The sequence below is a fragment of the Rhinolophus sinicus genome, chromosome 5 (assembly GCF_057876585.1).
Source record: "Rhinolophus sinicus isolate RSI-liver-muscle chromosome 5, RSI-T2T, whole genome shotgun sequence".
NCBI lineage: Eukaryota > Metazoa > Chordata > Mammalia > Chiroptera > Rhinolophidae > Rhinolophus > Rhinolophus sinicus.
In genome coordinates this window covers 39,327,797-39,343,057 of record NC_142505.1, presented here as the reverse complement: position 1 = coordinate 39,343,057, position 15,261 = coordinate 39,327,797, and the positions used below count along the sequence as shown (strand labels likewise).

The 15,261-nt window shown below is 41.9% G+C and overlaps 1 protein-coding gene across 14 annotated transcripts in view; it reads right to left on the bottom strand.

Moving 5' to 3' along the window:
- Nucleotides 1-6,349: 6,349 nt before the first annotated feature.
- ZBTB38 (zinc finger and BTB domain containing 38) overlaps nt 6,350-15,261 on the bottom strand; it is a 108,878-nt gene continuing 99,966 nt past the window's right edge. For 13 of the 14 annotated variants that reach the window (XM_088798372.1, XM_088798373.1, XM_088798376.1 and 10 more), the window contains one exon: nt 6,350-12,710. In XM_088798372.1, coding sequence (XP_088654498.1) covers nt 9,123-12,710 — 3,588 coding nt within the window. In that variant the 3' untranslated portion in view covers nt 6,350-9,122. Of the gene's footprint in view, nt 12,711-14,250; nt 14,275-15,261 lie in introns of those variants that run through there. The other variant, XM_088798379.1, reaches the window with a different exon arrangement.

Here is a 15,261-nt window from a genome sequence, read left to right as displayed (position 1 = left end):
AAAAAAAAATTCGCAGGGTTGAGGGCAAGCACATAGATGGAGGCCTCTATATCATGTATCTAAATATTTAAAAGTTATAAATCAGGCTATCAAGCTCTCAATTAAATATGCCCTATTTTCTTTCCTTGACAAACATACCTTCATAACAACCTGAGAGGCCAGGTTTGAGATTGGAATTCCGGCTGGAAGGAGACCGCACGAGAAGGGCTGGGCCCAGGTCTTGCTTCCATCCCTGCCAACTCCGATCTCGCCCTTCCCATACTGCTGGGAGCCTCCTGCGCACAGATATGGACTTTGAAACTAATCACAAACCACGACTACATTCCCTGCAAACAGCTGCCCTTGCCCATCCCTGGGACCTAGGGGAGTGACACGGGCAGGGAAGAGGACTGAGCAGGCCCTGGAAGGGGGCAGGGAGTTCTCTGGTCCTGGGTACTCAGAACGTGGTCTGGGGGCTGGGCACACCCCTAATGGCCCCTGCAGACTTTCTGCCCCGTGAAGTGGGGGACATATGGACAAGGGCCAGAATGGGGCCTTCTTGCCTGGGTGTAAGAATGATACTGAGAGGTGAGGAGTTCCCAGTGGCTGGAATATTGTCATATTCAGCGTGAGCAATTGCAGAGGAGTCTGGTCCCATTATTATGAGAGATGACAAAAATAGTAGCCCTGAATTTCTATCTTTGGTCTTTAGTACGAGAAACCTCAGAATGACCTGGGAAATGGCCTGCCCCTCTTCCCACTCACCACATTTACACAGAAGTGGGGCATGTCTGCATCAGTGTGTGGAACCTGGCCTTTTGGCTCGCCCAGTAAAACCGAGAAGCTAGAGATGAGCAGGACCTCAGCTACACACTATCTCTGGTTGTCAGCGTTTAGGACAGAAACCGGCCAGCCCCGTGGAAGTGAATCAGCTTCTCTCTGGCGATACCCCACGGATCACGCGAAGTGAGTAACCTTTCTGAAATAGATGTCATTTCCTTATCCTCCATTAGAGGCGCCAGGGTATATATAAACTAAGCAAAGACCCAGACTTTCAGGGCGATGACATTATACAGCAGGGGACACTGAAGGAGGCTGGAGGTACTTTCTGAGGCCGCCCCACATCCTAACTCCCTGGGCCCAGCCAGAAACTCTCCCACATCTGACCATTTGAGTAGCTGACTAAAAGTTTCAGGTTTTAATTACTTATAAAGAAAAACCACACACACACACACACACACACACACACACACACACACACACACACTTATACGCTTACTTGCATTTCCACTCTTTCCTGATTAGAGACAAGCAAACATATGACATCTTCCATTCTGCCTTGGGCCACACAAGACCATATTTTCACTTCAACAGAAAAAAAGCCTTGTTTATATAGTCCTTGAAATTTGATCCAGTTTGTACCCTCATCATTTCTTTCCACACATAGTATTTTTAGAATTTCTTCCTCCCTCCCAAATCCCTGACAGATAAGCCCAGGAGCCCTCTGGTTCTACTATAAATACTGCTGTGCTCTTAACCACCATGGCTCTGTTATGAGGTTGTGCTGTGCTACTGAGCTCCAGTCGCTTGCCTCCTCTAGCAGGCTCTGGAACTCAGCTGCCTGGGATTAACGCCGTTTCCCCACATACCAGCTATATGACCTTGAGTAAGTTATTTAACTTCTCTGTGCCTTGGTCTTCTCACTGGGAATCATCCCTTCTAGCAGCTTTTCTGTAAAGATGCCTGGCTTCCATTCCTCCCCTCCCTGTATGTGCCTGCCACTCCCCCACTGAGAAGTGTCCATTCCTCTACCCTCTTGAATCTGGGCTGGGCTGTGACTGCTTTGATGTCCAGAGTGGTCAAGCCTTTAAGTGACTCTGGCCTCACTGCTGTCCGATGGCAACTGCATGAGAAGCCCACTCTGGTCAAATCACAGAACTGTGTGAAATCATAATAAATGGTGAAGTCACAAAGTTTTGTGGCTGTGCAGCAACATTGATGGAGATGATCAAAAACATCTACCTCACAGGGTGGACATGAGGCTACATGAGTTCATATTCATTAGATGCTTAGAACAGGGCCTGGTAATTCTAACTGCCATGTAAGAACATGCTGAACAAAAATATGAGTGACCTAGTACTCTGGCGGTATTAGAGTCTCCTGCTAGTAAATACTCATTTTGAGGAAAGTACAGTAGTTGTCACTATTCCAGTCCCTGGTCCAAAAAATACCTTAGTCAATGGGGAGGTGGAAACAGTGTCCTGAAAACCAAAAGGTACCAGTCTTCTCTCTCTGAGCCTGGGCAAGCTCCTTCACTACTGTATGCCTCCATATCCACAGCTTTCAAATGAAGACAATGGTTACTGCTATCACAACAGGACTGTTGTGAGGGAGAAATAGGAACACAGTTGTGAAAGAACTTTGTACATAGATTCATTAGTCTTTCCTGAGGCACCTCATTTCTGACCCCTCCATTTGTGTCAGTCTACCAGACACCCAGGTCTGTACTTCCTTAAACTAAACCCAGGCTCCTTAGTTCTTGGCTACAACTAGTCTCTCACCAATACACTCAACTCCCTGGGCTCCCCATCTCTTGTTCCCTGCCCCATGGTGGGATCCATAAGTTCCATTTACAGCTACCTTTCTCTTGTTTTTCTTCTCTCCATCGTAACTAAGCTTCTGGAAACAAGAGTCCTCACTCACTATCTCCACCTCCACTGCTGCAGCTGCCACCTGCACCACCACACCAAAACTACTTCTGCCAAGATCACTGGTTGAGTCACAAGAGCAGGCTCTTACCAGCTCCCACGAGTTGATGCTTCTCTTCCCAGAGTCACATTCAGTAACATCAGCTTGGTAGCTTAAAACCATCCATGGTGGAAGTATTTATACCACAGAAATTGGCGAACACTGTACATCAGGCTTCCCCCATCCCCAATCTTTACCAGCACACCACACCAGTGACCTTCTAGTTGCTGAGTGCACAAGAGCACTTTCCAGACTTTCCTTACTTGGCTTTATCTTCACTTGACATAAGTATCATTCTCTTCTGAGAGGTTCTCCACCTGTGGCTTCCTAGCTGCCACTCCCCCCATTTTCCTCCTACTTCTCTGTCCCCTCTCTGCCTGAGCCTCCTATATAGGTGTTTGTTTGTTTTTTAACTCATCTTTCAAGTATCAGTGTTTTCCAGGATTCTATCTTTTCTATACAAGCTCCATAGGCGGCATCTTACATTCCCATAGTTTCCACAGTTCTGAAACCAAAAGGTTATCCTTGACCCTTTCCCAGCCCTCCCTTCCCATACAATTCAACATCAAGTCCTATTGATTTTATCTCCTAAACAGCTCTCAAAACCTCCTCCTCTCCATCTTCACCCCAATACATAATTCAAGCCACTATCACCTCCAGCCTGGACCACTGCAATAGCTTCCTAACTGCTCTACCTCTGGCTGCTACTACCCTCCAAGTCATTCTCTGTATTTCAGCCACAGTGACTTTTTCACAATACAAAACTGATTAAAATACCTCTTTGTGCCCCACTTTGCTTTAAACAACGCAATGGCTCTCTACTGCTTAGTATGATCTGAATCCTTCGCATGACTGTCAGGGTCCTCCAGTCTTATCTCAGATCCATCTCTTGCATTCTGGCCACCATTGACTTCCAATGCATTGTGTTCCTTCTAGAAGCAGATTTTTGTATGTGCTATTCCCTCTACCTGGAAAACCTCTCCTCTTTCACTCTTATTCATCTTTTAGATTTCAGCTCAAAAGTTACTTCCTCAAGGATGACTTTTTGAACTTCCATTAGCTATCCTCATAGCACCATGTAACTCTTCTTCACATCACTTACAGGTTATTTACCTTTTGTGAGCCCCACTAGATCATAAGCTGCAGAAACCATTTGTTTCACCCAGTACCTAGCTCAAATATATTTTGAATGAATGAAACATGACATTCAGATCCATACCTGAAGTCTGTCCCCTCTTCTGAACTTCTGATCCTCATATCTACTTCTCTGCTGGCGGCTCCTTCTTTCCAATTGCTCAGGCCCAAACCTTGGATTCATCCTTGGCGTCTGTTTTCCTCTCCACCTGGGACCTAAAGCACCTGCAAATCCTATCAGATCGTGTATCTTTCAAGTACATCCAATATCTCAGCTAGACAGTACGTGCCTCCTGATGAGAGAACATAATACAACCTAGGAAGATGTCTTGCTACTTCCCAGACTGTGAAAAACTCTTCAGGACAAACAACCTAATTTTTTCAAAAACATTGCAAAGGAAAAAAAAAAAGAAATAGAGTGGGGGAACCTACAGGTCTATAGACTAAAACACACATAGCTATCTATGCAAACCAATTGTAGTGTGGGACCTTATTTGGATTCTGACTCAAATTTTTAAAAATTATGACAATTAGAAGACAATCAACTTTTAACTGATGGATTTTATATTAAGAAACTATTAATTTTTAATGTGATAGTGGTATTAAAATGCTTATTTCTTTAATAAGAGATGCACACTGAAATATTTACAGATGAAATGATAACATGTCTGGGATCAGCTTCAAAATAACCCAGTAGAGAGGGGAAGTAGGTGAGGGTATAGAGAAAACAGAATTGGCTGTGAATTGTTGACTGTTGAAATTGGATGATGGGTACACTGGGGTTTACCATACTATTTTTCTTTTGCATGTTTGAAATTTTTCCCATTAAAAGATTACATTGAATTACATAAGGCATTTTTAAAAATTATTAGAAAAAGGTGCTTTTGAGTTCTCAGCCAAACATTCTGAAATATATATATACTGACGTCTTAGATGTCAGGAATGAAACAATAAAATGTAGTCACATTTCCACTATACCTAGTTCTACTATAACTTGTCCAAAGTGTTTCATTTTAAAAATTGTACACCAAGCCAAATTGCCTGCTCACTGACTTGCTTGAGGAATCAGGATCCTGGAGTGCAAAGCGGGGAGGGAGAGAGAGCCAAAGGGGGGTGCTATCTCTGGAAGGGAGATTAATAGATGACCAGGGTTTGGGTAGGTGAAGAGTTCTCAGATATGGAGGAAACTGAAATGGAAGAATTATTGCATCTGCAAAGAGGAATGGATGGCGATAGAGGGAGTGGAACTAAATCAGTAGGTGATGAGAGAAGAGAAACAATAGGAATGAAAGGACACAAAGCACTTAAAAGAGTATGTATAGAAAGATTGCTTTGTGTGGCTTGTTTTTATCCTTTTAATGTGTAGTTACTTTCTCGTCACAAATTCTTTCAATATTAAATCTGCTGTGTTGCTAGACATGAAGTTAGTTGTAGCACATAACAGTTATCAAATTTTTGGAGAATTAGTTTTGGGTTGACCTTCAAATACAAAATTGATGCTGTTGGCCAACCAGTAGAACTGGAAATTTGAATTATTTTCCACAATTCCTTTGGTGATGGATTGTGCGGCTTGAGCCACTGGCACTCGTTCACATTACCCACTGTAACTATCTGCATGCATTTGAAGATTATTAGCTAAGGTGAGGTGTATAGTCTGTGATGATGGAACTGATTTGGTTTCTTCATGTGAAATATTACTAGCTTATAAAAAATTACTAGCTAATAACATTAAATTGTTATTTCACTCTGTAGTCTTTAAAAATATATACAAATTCTTAAAAACTGCCTATATAGGGCAATAACCCAAGATGCAAGAAAAGCCAAATGCCCAAGATATTGAGGCCTCAAGAAGTAATTCAGCAGTGAGTATGGGGAACCTGAGCATAACACAGCCTCCCCGACGCTGTTATAACAATGCCCATCCTAAACCTGCATTACTTTGTCATGTCTCCTCACTCTCTTCAGTTTACCTTGAGCATTATTCTCTAAGATGTTGAGAAGGAACAAAACATTGGCTTTGGAATCAGGCGGCCCTGGTTGCAATCCTGGCTCTGGGATCTTCTCAGTTACTATAAAATGTGGATAACGACATCTACTTTCCAGGGTTGGCAAGGAAAAGCCTGGATGAAATAGCTCACGTAAAGACCGTTATCAAATACGTGGTAATCCACACGTGTAATTTGTTTCCGTGGATGAGTACCGCAGAATACTTCCAATGCTTAGGATTTATCATAAGATCAGGCCTATTCAAAGCACTAAATTACCAGAAGACTTCAATCTCTCTTCTTCTGCCCTTTTTTTTTAAATGTCATATTCCATTTGAGTACTACTAAGCATGTAAGTAGGTTCCATGGAAAGTAAACAAGTAAGGAAACAGAAATGTATTGAATGAATAATAAGTGAAACAACGCTGTGACTCACACAGATGAAATAACTTCTTGGCTCCACAAAAGAATTAACATTAAAACATTTAAAAAGAGACTTAACATAGGAACAAGCTATTTTAATCAAGCAAAACCAAATTTATATTCATTATTTCTAAAAATAAAATTAGACTTTTCCAACCCTTAACATCTGCATTTAATAGTATTGTCTAACCAAAATACAGATGCTAAAACAGCAAATTACAATATATCTTGTACAGCATACAGTATGTTCACTGTTTACACTTACGTTAATTCTAGTTGGTCATTATATACTCAATGCATACTTAAACATCACTCATAATAAAGTTTTCACAATTAACAAAAAAAATGTGACAAGGCTGTCTTAAAACGGCTCTGCTATAAATTGTATAGAATATACAGAATTACAAAGTCAAGTATTTTTTATCAAAATATACACCCCTCCCTGAAACTAACACAAGCTGTCAACATTTTAAACGAATGATACAATTATAGAAAATATCTGCAAAATTATTTTTTCATGTATAAATATTCTGCCATATTTACTTTGGTCTAGAATTATCAGCATACAAGTCCACTTAAAAAATATCCACACGTAAGGGCTGGGAGACATCACTACATATAATAATTTTATATTTGGAGTTACCTCAAATCAAAATGACTAAAATACACAGTAATTCTCCTTGATTCATAATCCTAATTGAGATAAAACAAATTACAAGATCAAAGGATTGCTTATTCAATATCCTAATTATCAATTAAAAAATGATTTTCATAAGCCCTTTGTGACTATCTCTTTAACAAAACCCAAATGAATAGGGCAGGTATACATATATACAATGTATAAAATAAAGTTGAATTCACTTGCATTTTCCCATTTTCCTCTATTACATAATACTGTATGTGTGTGAAAGTAGATGAACAAAAGATAAATGCAGATACAATATTGGGGTTACTTAACAGCAAAGTACTACAGTATAAAAAGGTCAGCTTCGATCATGTCCTTTCCTGGGTGTTTAAATGCTTTCTTGCCCACCCAAATCCACATTAAGTCTTCTTCATGGAGACATCATAACACTTGGAGAGAGAAACTGGAGTCCTTTGAGCTACTTCTTCATAATGGTAACCTTGCAACCTTGGATAACCTTGGGTTTCCATCTATCAAATCCCATGAACATGAATGGCTGCAGGTCACTCTTAAACCGGTTTCCGGATTCTGCTCATACTGGTGATCAAAGGGTAGGAGTGTTTTCTCTCTCCCTCCTATTCTGGCAGTTTAAAAAGGAAGATCGTGAGTTCCAGCTTCCCAGGAACCTAGTCCAGATGATGGAATATCCTACAGGGCAGTCAGACTTTGAGGGCAATATTGATGGTGTGGTCAGCATAAAAGAGTATTAAAGAACTGAAGTGGGTTTTTAGCAAGGGGGCTAGATGTCTGCAAACACGAAGACAAGGCATCTGGCTTTGTGGATATATTTCTGAGTCACTTAAGTAAGTGATGGAAACTTATCACTCCACATTCTATGTCCCCACCCCTACCACAAACAAAGCTACTGTTTGAGGCAAGGAAAATCATCACTTCCTCTTGTCCACTCAAGTCCTTAATGGGTGGGGAGGGGGTATGTGTTTCTGCTGTCCTTTTGTTTTTTATATTAGTACATAGTTGTGGGCTACGCACAAAAAGGCTAATCATTGTAGAGATTAGGCTTTCTGTCACTTTCAAGTGCCTGGGAATTCACTACTGCCTGCGTGCCTTGCGCTAAATTTCCTAAATACTCCTTCAGTGGAATGGGTGGTGTTAGGTTTTACTTGAACCCTTGAAAACTGGTTAAGTCTGTCTGGAACAGACCACCAGATTTATGGCCTTGTGATGGATGGAAGACTGCAGGGAGTTTCAGAAGAATTTGGCCCTTCTTCATTTTCTGAGGTGAGGCACTGCAAAGTAATACATAGCCCAGGTAATCACAGTAAATTCTGGGAAGGCTTTCCCCCATAGATAAGGTATGACCTATATTTTCTGTGACATGAATAGACCAGTTCTAGTAACAGCTTAGCCATAACTTCAAGAGAACAGCATTCCATCTAAAAGCATATACATGCTCTGAAGTCATATTCAAAAAGCTTTCTACTGATTTTTTTTTTTATCAGTCCTCATTATTTGCAGATCTATTGCTCCTCGTTATAATTATCTACAGGGGACATGGACAGTTAAAAGTTATAGTGATTTATATATGTATTTTACAAGATTTGTGTTGCAGAACGTAGTTCTAATGTAGTATGAATGTCCTACTTAGGTTACTCATTTCACACATATTTTTAGCTATATTATTATTTCATATGTATCCATTAAATTTAAACAATTTTTAATAGTGCAGAAGCTGGATGGGAATAATGACTGTCACAGCTCATTTACTTTTTACTTATGAAGATGACATTTTCATGATGGCTGACCCTTATTTTCTCCAGTGACTACAGACAGTTCAGCAGCCAGTTCCTATTAGAACTTACTAGAAAGTTTTAAATTTTAAGTCTAAAATTCAACTTTTTTCACTGGCAGCAATACCACAGCTAAGAACTTCATAAACTTTCACAAGATACTTGGGATATTGGCGGAGTCAGCTATTTTGTTTTTGTGCACTTTGCGAGAAGTTAATGCTAAAACCCGAAGTAGATAGTAGGATCCTTTTTCTGGAATTTTCACAAACGAGATTTTCTTTTTTTTACATTTCACTCCTTCATGACTGTTATGTGAACAAAACAAAACTTTAAAAAAAGGAAAGAAAATAGCTAACTGAGAAAAAATTAAAAAACAAACCCACTTATATTTTTGAAGATTTTTTTTCTAAGTATCGCCATTCAAAGGGCATTTTCAACAACGGTTTGTACGTTATCTTTTTGGTCATGGTCTTCTGAATTCATGAAATGCGGATTCTCCGGGGGATTTGAGTTTTCGTGGCACGTATCACCTTCTATTTTCTCCTGCTGATTTGGGCTTTTGAATAAGTGTTTCTTCTGGTGCATTCCAAGGGCAGCAGCTGTTTTGCAAATTTTGGGGCACTGGAAACAGGCATAGCCCTTCCCGTTATGCTCCCAAATATGTCTCTGCTCATGATTCCTTTTTGTGGAGAGATACAAAAAACTCTGAAAACAGAACTGACAGTGATAGCGCTTTTCGCCAGTGTGGATTCTTTCGTGGATTTTGAGGGTCTCATTCAGTGTGAACGCCTTGTTGCAATATTGACAGATGAACTCCTTCACACCCAGGTGGATGCGTTCGTGTTTCTGTAAGTTTCCTTGCACGGAAAAGCACCGTCCGCAGGTCTTACACGGGTACGGCTTCTCTCCAGTATGACACCTCATGTGCATCTTGAGCGTGGAAGGGCTCTGGAACTGCTTGGCGCACAGCTCACAGGCGTAAGGCCTGGCGGTGAGATGCCGGTGGGGCCTTCCTTGGTTTCCAGCCCCCCAGGTCTTGTCTCCATCACAGAGCTCACACTGCAACTTGGGCATCTCTTTGTTTTCTTCTTCCTCAAAGGCCTTCTCCTGAGGAGCCTTCCCCACAGCACAGTCTAGTTCTGCCGGGTATTTATACTTACTGCTGGGGCTCCTGTTTTCATGCTCTTTCTTCCAGTTGACTTTCCTCATTTTTCTCAACTGTCTGGATTTCTTTTTGGGTTTGTAGTTGTAGTAAGGGCGCCATGGTTTGTCGGTGGAATCCTGGTCGCTTGCGTCATCAAACATTTCGCTCATCTCCACACACTCGGACTGACAAAGCCCGAGCGGGCTCTCTCCGTTGGTTTCTGGGTCACTCTCTTGTGGCAAAGTCTCCTCCTGCATTTGATACTTGGGTCTTCTCCCTCTTTTATAGAACAATTTAGATCCTAGGATATGCCTTTTCACAATGGCTTCGTTCCCGATTTTGACTGTTATTTGGCAAAGGGGGGCGACGCTGTTATTTGTGGAGGTTCCAGGCAGAGCAGGCTTTGCAATGTAGGTTTCAGTTTTACTGGTTTCTTTAATGACATTTGTGGTTTTGCTCAACGATCCTCCAGGATCAGCCTCGTATCTCGACTCCTCTGGTACGTCTCCCCTGTTACATGGGATGGTTTTCTTTTTCTCCTTCATGCTCTTGGGTCGGCTGACAACTCTCCCTAGTTTGTCTGGCTCAGGTTTGCTGTCATCTTTCGTGGACAGACTCACAGCCAGGTCAGAAGGGGCTCCGTGGGTGCTGCTGGACACAGCAGCGACTGTGTTGCTGTGCATGATCACCGATGAGAACTGGCTGCTGTGCACGATGACCGAGGGTGCAGAGCCACTGTAGCTGATCACAGACGCTGCGTTGTCACTGCCATTACTCAGAGACAGAGCAGGCACAGCCCCGGCCGGGACGTCAGAACTGACGACGTTTTCAGTGGAAGAAACGGACACCTCAGTTGAATAAAAGTTATTGTCAAGATCAACTTTCAGTGTCTCCTCTCCCCATTTGGTCCCCTCTGCGTTCTGTACATTGGCAGAAGTGGAGCCGTCCTGACGTGTGGATGTTTCCAGTGGGACGGCTGGACTGTCCGTCAAGGTGTTTACACTGCCTTGGAAATTCAGGACAGGTAAGTCAGAGCTGCGTGGATTCTGAATAACATAGGGACCAGGTGCAGACTCATTCACCTGACTGTTTTCTCGAGCATTTTCAAAGGAAGAATTTCGGTAGCTCTTATAAGGAGCCCTCTTGCATTTCATAGGCAGTAGCCTGTAAAGTTTATATGGATAGACACTAGGCTTCAAGCCTCCATTTGCTGTTTTCTTACTGATGGAAAGTCTGTGATCTATGGCATGGAAAGACTTCTGATGGTTTTTGAGTATATAGTAGGTCATGAAAGTTTCAAGGCAGAAAATGCACTGATAGCGCCTTTCTCCCGTGTGCCAAATTTCATGTCTTGTCCTGTACTCGGCCAACGCAAACACTTTGTTGCAGTAATGGCAAGGGTATGTTCTTCTCCATGAATGAACATTTGCATGTCTTCGGAGACTGGATAAAGTCACGTAACTACGTTTGCATACAGCACAGCTGTACAGCATCTGCCCATTAACAAATTTAACCATGTGGTCCATTTCTGGCAAGGTACTTCCGGTACTGGGAAATTCACCAATCCTATTTTCAGATAATAATGAGTCTGGACCTGTGAACGAAGCTCCGTTTTGTCCAATGGTAGGATAGTTTTCTAAAAAGCGTTGATCTCCACCCGGAACGGGCATGTGGCTTGACCTCATACAGATCTGCTCATGCCGATCCAATCTGTTCAGGGTGCTGAACTGTTTGTTGCAGTACTTGCATACCAAAGGCTCCTGGGTTGGCTTGTGAAGCTGCATGTGGGCACTCAGCAAAGTGCTACTGTCGAAGGATTTGGAGCAAGAGCTACAATTGTAAACGAGAGGTGGGACCTCTGCTGCTGGCGGCCCAGGAACGTCAGAAGATTTATTTTCATCTTCCCTGGAAAGACAGACATCTCCTTCATTGTGGGGAGACTCTGAACCAGAAGGAACTGCAGCTGGCTGAGGACTTCTTTCCTGATTAACCTCTATGTTGGTTACTGGAGGGGGTGGTATCTTCTCTGGGGTTGAATCAGAATCCTGGGGTACAGAGAGTGTCTTTGGCTTTCGGCATGTTTTCGGTTTTGCTGCAAGAGCTTCACCATTTTCTTTACCTGTTTTACTGGGCGAACTGCTTGCCCGTTCACATACAGGCTGACTTCGGTAAGCCTCAGCCACGGAGGAAACGGCATAGGAGTGCTCCGCCAAGGTACGGACAGGCTCCGCCTCGTGACACACATCAGTCCTCTCCAGGCAAAGGTTAGCGCTTCTCATGGAGTCGGAGGCCTTCTTGAAGTTTGCCCTCAAGTCTAGTGGAGAAAACATGTTATTACTATTTTCCGTTTCAATGATGGAAAAGGCATTTGTGATCCTCGGCCCATTAGTGATGGCTGGCTCTTCATGCCTTTTTTCATTTTTTTCTTCTTTAACCACTCCCTTTTCAGTAATGCAGAATACATAGGGGTCTGGGGAATTTGAGAAGTTGCGATTGGTAAGATCTTCCAAAAAGGATATTCCCAGCTTCTTTCCTGCAGCTGCCAGGTCGGTGACTGTTTCCTGTCTCTTGACGACGACGGTGGAGCTGTAGATGTAATTAAGGATTTCTGTGAACACTTCGGCTTTGAGATCATCCAGCTCTAGCACGTGGCTGGAGATACAGATCGTGTGGCTCCAAAAGATGTTTTTGAAATAAAGGCTTGACGCAGCCAGGACATTGCTGTGGGCTTTAAATTTGGTGTCTTCCACAATGATAGTGACGTCACATAAAATGCCCCGGATGCGCTGCTCATTTAAGATGGAGAGCACTGTGTCACTGTGAAGGTCATCCTTGAGGTCCCTGGAGAGGGACATGACTGTCATCTGAAACAAGAAGAGAGAAATGGTCAGAGACGATTCCACAAGTAGCTTCTTCATTTCTAAATTATTTCCAACCAGTTTTGAAAAAATGCTTTTAGTGTGCGTTTTTTTATATATGAAAATGTGAGTTTTTATCTCATTCTGTTGTTTCTTCTAAGACATGGAACCAACACGAGAAGCTAAATCTTTATCTCACCCCAGCCAGTTTCTCAGACCATGGCTAAGAGTTGTTATCGTTGGAAATCCTCCCAGAACTCTTTCTCCTTTCTCCAAAGATGTAGCTATCTGTACATGTCCAAATTTGAGGCGAGAAGGCTTTTTCCTCCAAATGTTATGGGTCTTATCATCACTCAAGGCTGCTGCATTGAACTCCTAGAGCTGGGCAATGCCATGGGCCTGCCACAGGCCTATTTTCAAAGAGAGCCCTGCTAATCTGATCCTAACAATTCATGAAGCAGGAAAGTGAGTTTTTAAAAAACCCTTTCCCTAAGTAAGCAGTACCTGTACGTAAAGGTATTGCCTGCTCAGAGAAGCAGCAAGATCCAGAGGAGCTATTCCTCATTTGTGGCTCCTAAGGGTCTCTCAATGCAGTCTTAGGCTGCATGACTGCGTCTGACCACCAGGGGCACCCTGCCCCTATGTGCTACTGGCCCTTGTGGGATCCGTTCCTTCTCTGATTTCCTTTTCATTACAGGCAAAGCAGACTAGGGTTTTCAAATGACTCTGTGAGGTACGACGGCAAACAAAAAACGAAATCAGGAAAGTAATCAAGTAAGTTTCTGAGTCTACAGTACTGAGTTTAGTCACAGGTTCCTAAATTAGCACAATTTAAAGGCATACAGACGCTTGTTCTGGTCTAAGGATCCTATTTCTGTTTTCCCCCAAGCTTAGTTCTTGGTATTCTCTATATGTGTTCTATAATGAGCCTGGAATGGCCAGAGCCTACCAACAAATATTCTCGTAAGGGATAGTCCAAAGCAGTGGCTTTGTATTTACCCACAATAAATACATGGTACATTAGTGACCGAAGACACAAATGAAATTAAAACTGGACCCTTACTGTGTGTGATACATTCTGTTCTGTTCTATTACCTTTCATTTAAAAAATGCTAACAGCAACTCACTAAACTAATTTCACTATACACTAATACATCATCCCTGCAGTTAAAACCAAAAGAACCCCTCTGTTCTACAGGACTTACTACGTAACTAGCTATTCACCCAGTCTCTCTATCCCTTATCAAGTGACATCCAGAAAGCCATATAGTTTGATGATATTTTTTTAACTCCCAGTGGCAATATCTTCCTAGCACTGGAGTATAACATTTAGCTCACAGAATTTATTCCACTGGAGAGACTAGATGGCCACATGAAGAATCCCTTTTTACCTTTTTGTAAAGCTATTACAATCTGTACCCATTATGTTATTCAGTGTCCTTTATATGCAAGAGTCCATTTGATAAATTACCTCATTCAGCCATAGGAAAAGGTACATTTGTACCAACAAATTATTTAATTCAGATAATGAGAACAATATGCTTACCATGTTTCTCTTTTAATTCTCAAGACAAGGAAACTTAGAATTAATTTTTGTCATCAACTGTTGTAGCCATTGTGGGCCTGGGTTTCTGGTGTGACTATTGTCTCACTGTCTTTAATGTTAGTTCTTCTACTCTTGTTTGCCCTGCCTTTAACAATAATCTTCCATGAATCTTTTCTAGAAGTCTGGGGATCAAATCTGCAAGTAAACATGAAATTAAATGAAATGGAATTATGGCTTCTTCTGTGATCCCAAAGGGAGACAGGGGCACCCCTGAATAGATCGCAGGAGTCTGTCCTTCATTGGGGTATAGGTCAATAACATACTTTGCTAATGTTTCTTTTGCCTTCTTTGAGGTCTCTCTGTTCTGGGATTCAATTTCTCCCGACTCATATATTCTTATCCTGTTTGGTTTCTCTAAAGGTCATACATTATTTCCACTCTTTAGCTGGCCTGACTGGACAGTCTCAGATCTGGCAAATCACATGCTATGTGATTCAAAAGGTGGCTTCTGTCTTGGCTTAGTTCTATGCTGACGTCATCTATTTTGTCCTTCCACCTCAAAACTACTGCTTCTTCCAAAACATCCCATTTCACCGCACTTTGAACCTTCCATTCGGCTCTTCCTCCATTTGGGGAATACAGTATTCATATCATCAAGCTAATATAATTACTGTAGGGTGTCAGACTGTAAACCTGCTCACTTCTGTGTGATTCTCCGATTCTTCTCTTAGATTGTTCAATTAGAATGGTTAGCAAAAGGCCAACTGTTCACATTGAATAATATCTTAGTCTCAGTTATGGTTAGAATAACATATATAATAGAAACTATCATTACATATGTTACTAAAACATCCTCATAACTTTAGAAAATCCAAGCATGACATCTTTCAGAGGACTATCTACTATCGTGTGGCAGAAATCCTTTACAAATCATAGTTACTACGTAGCATCCTGATTTGCCTTCTTGGCACACACACAAAAACTCCACTCTTGCATCAATTTTATCCAGCA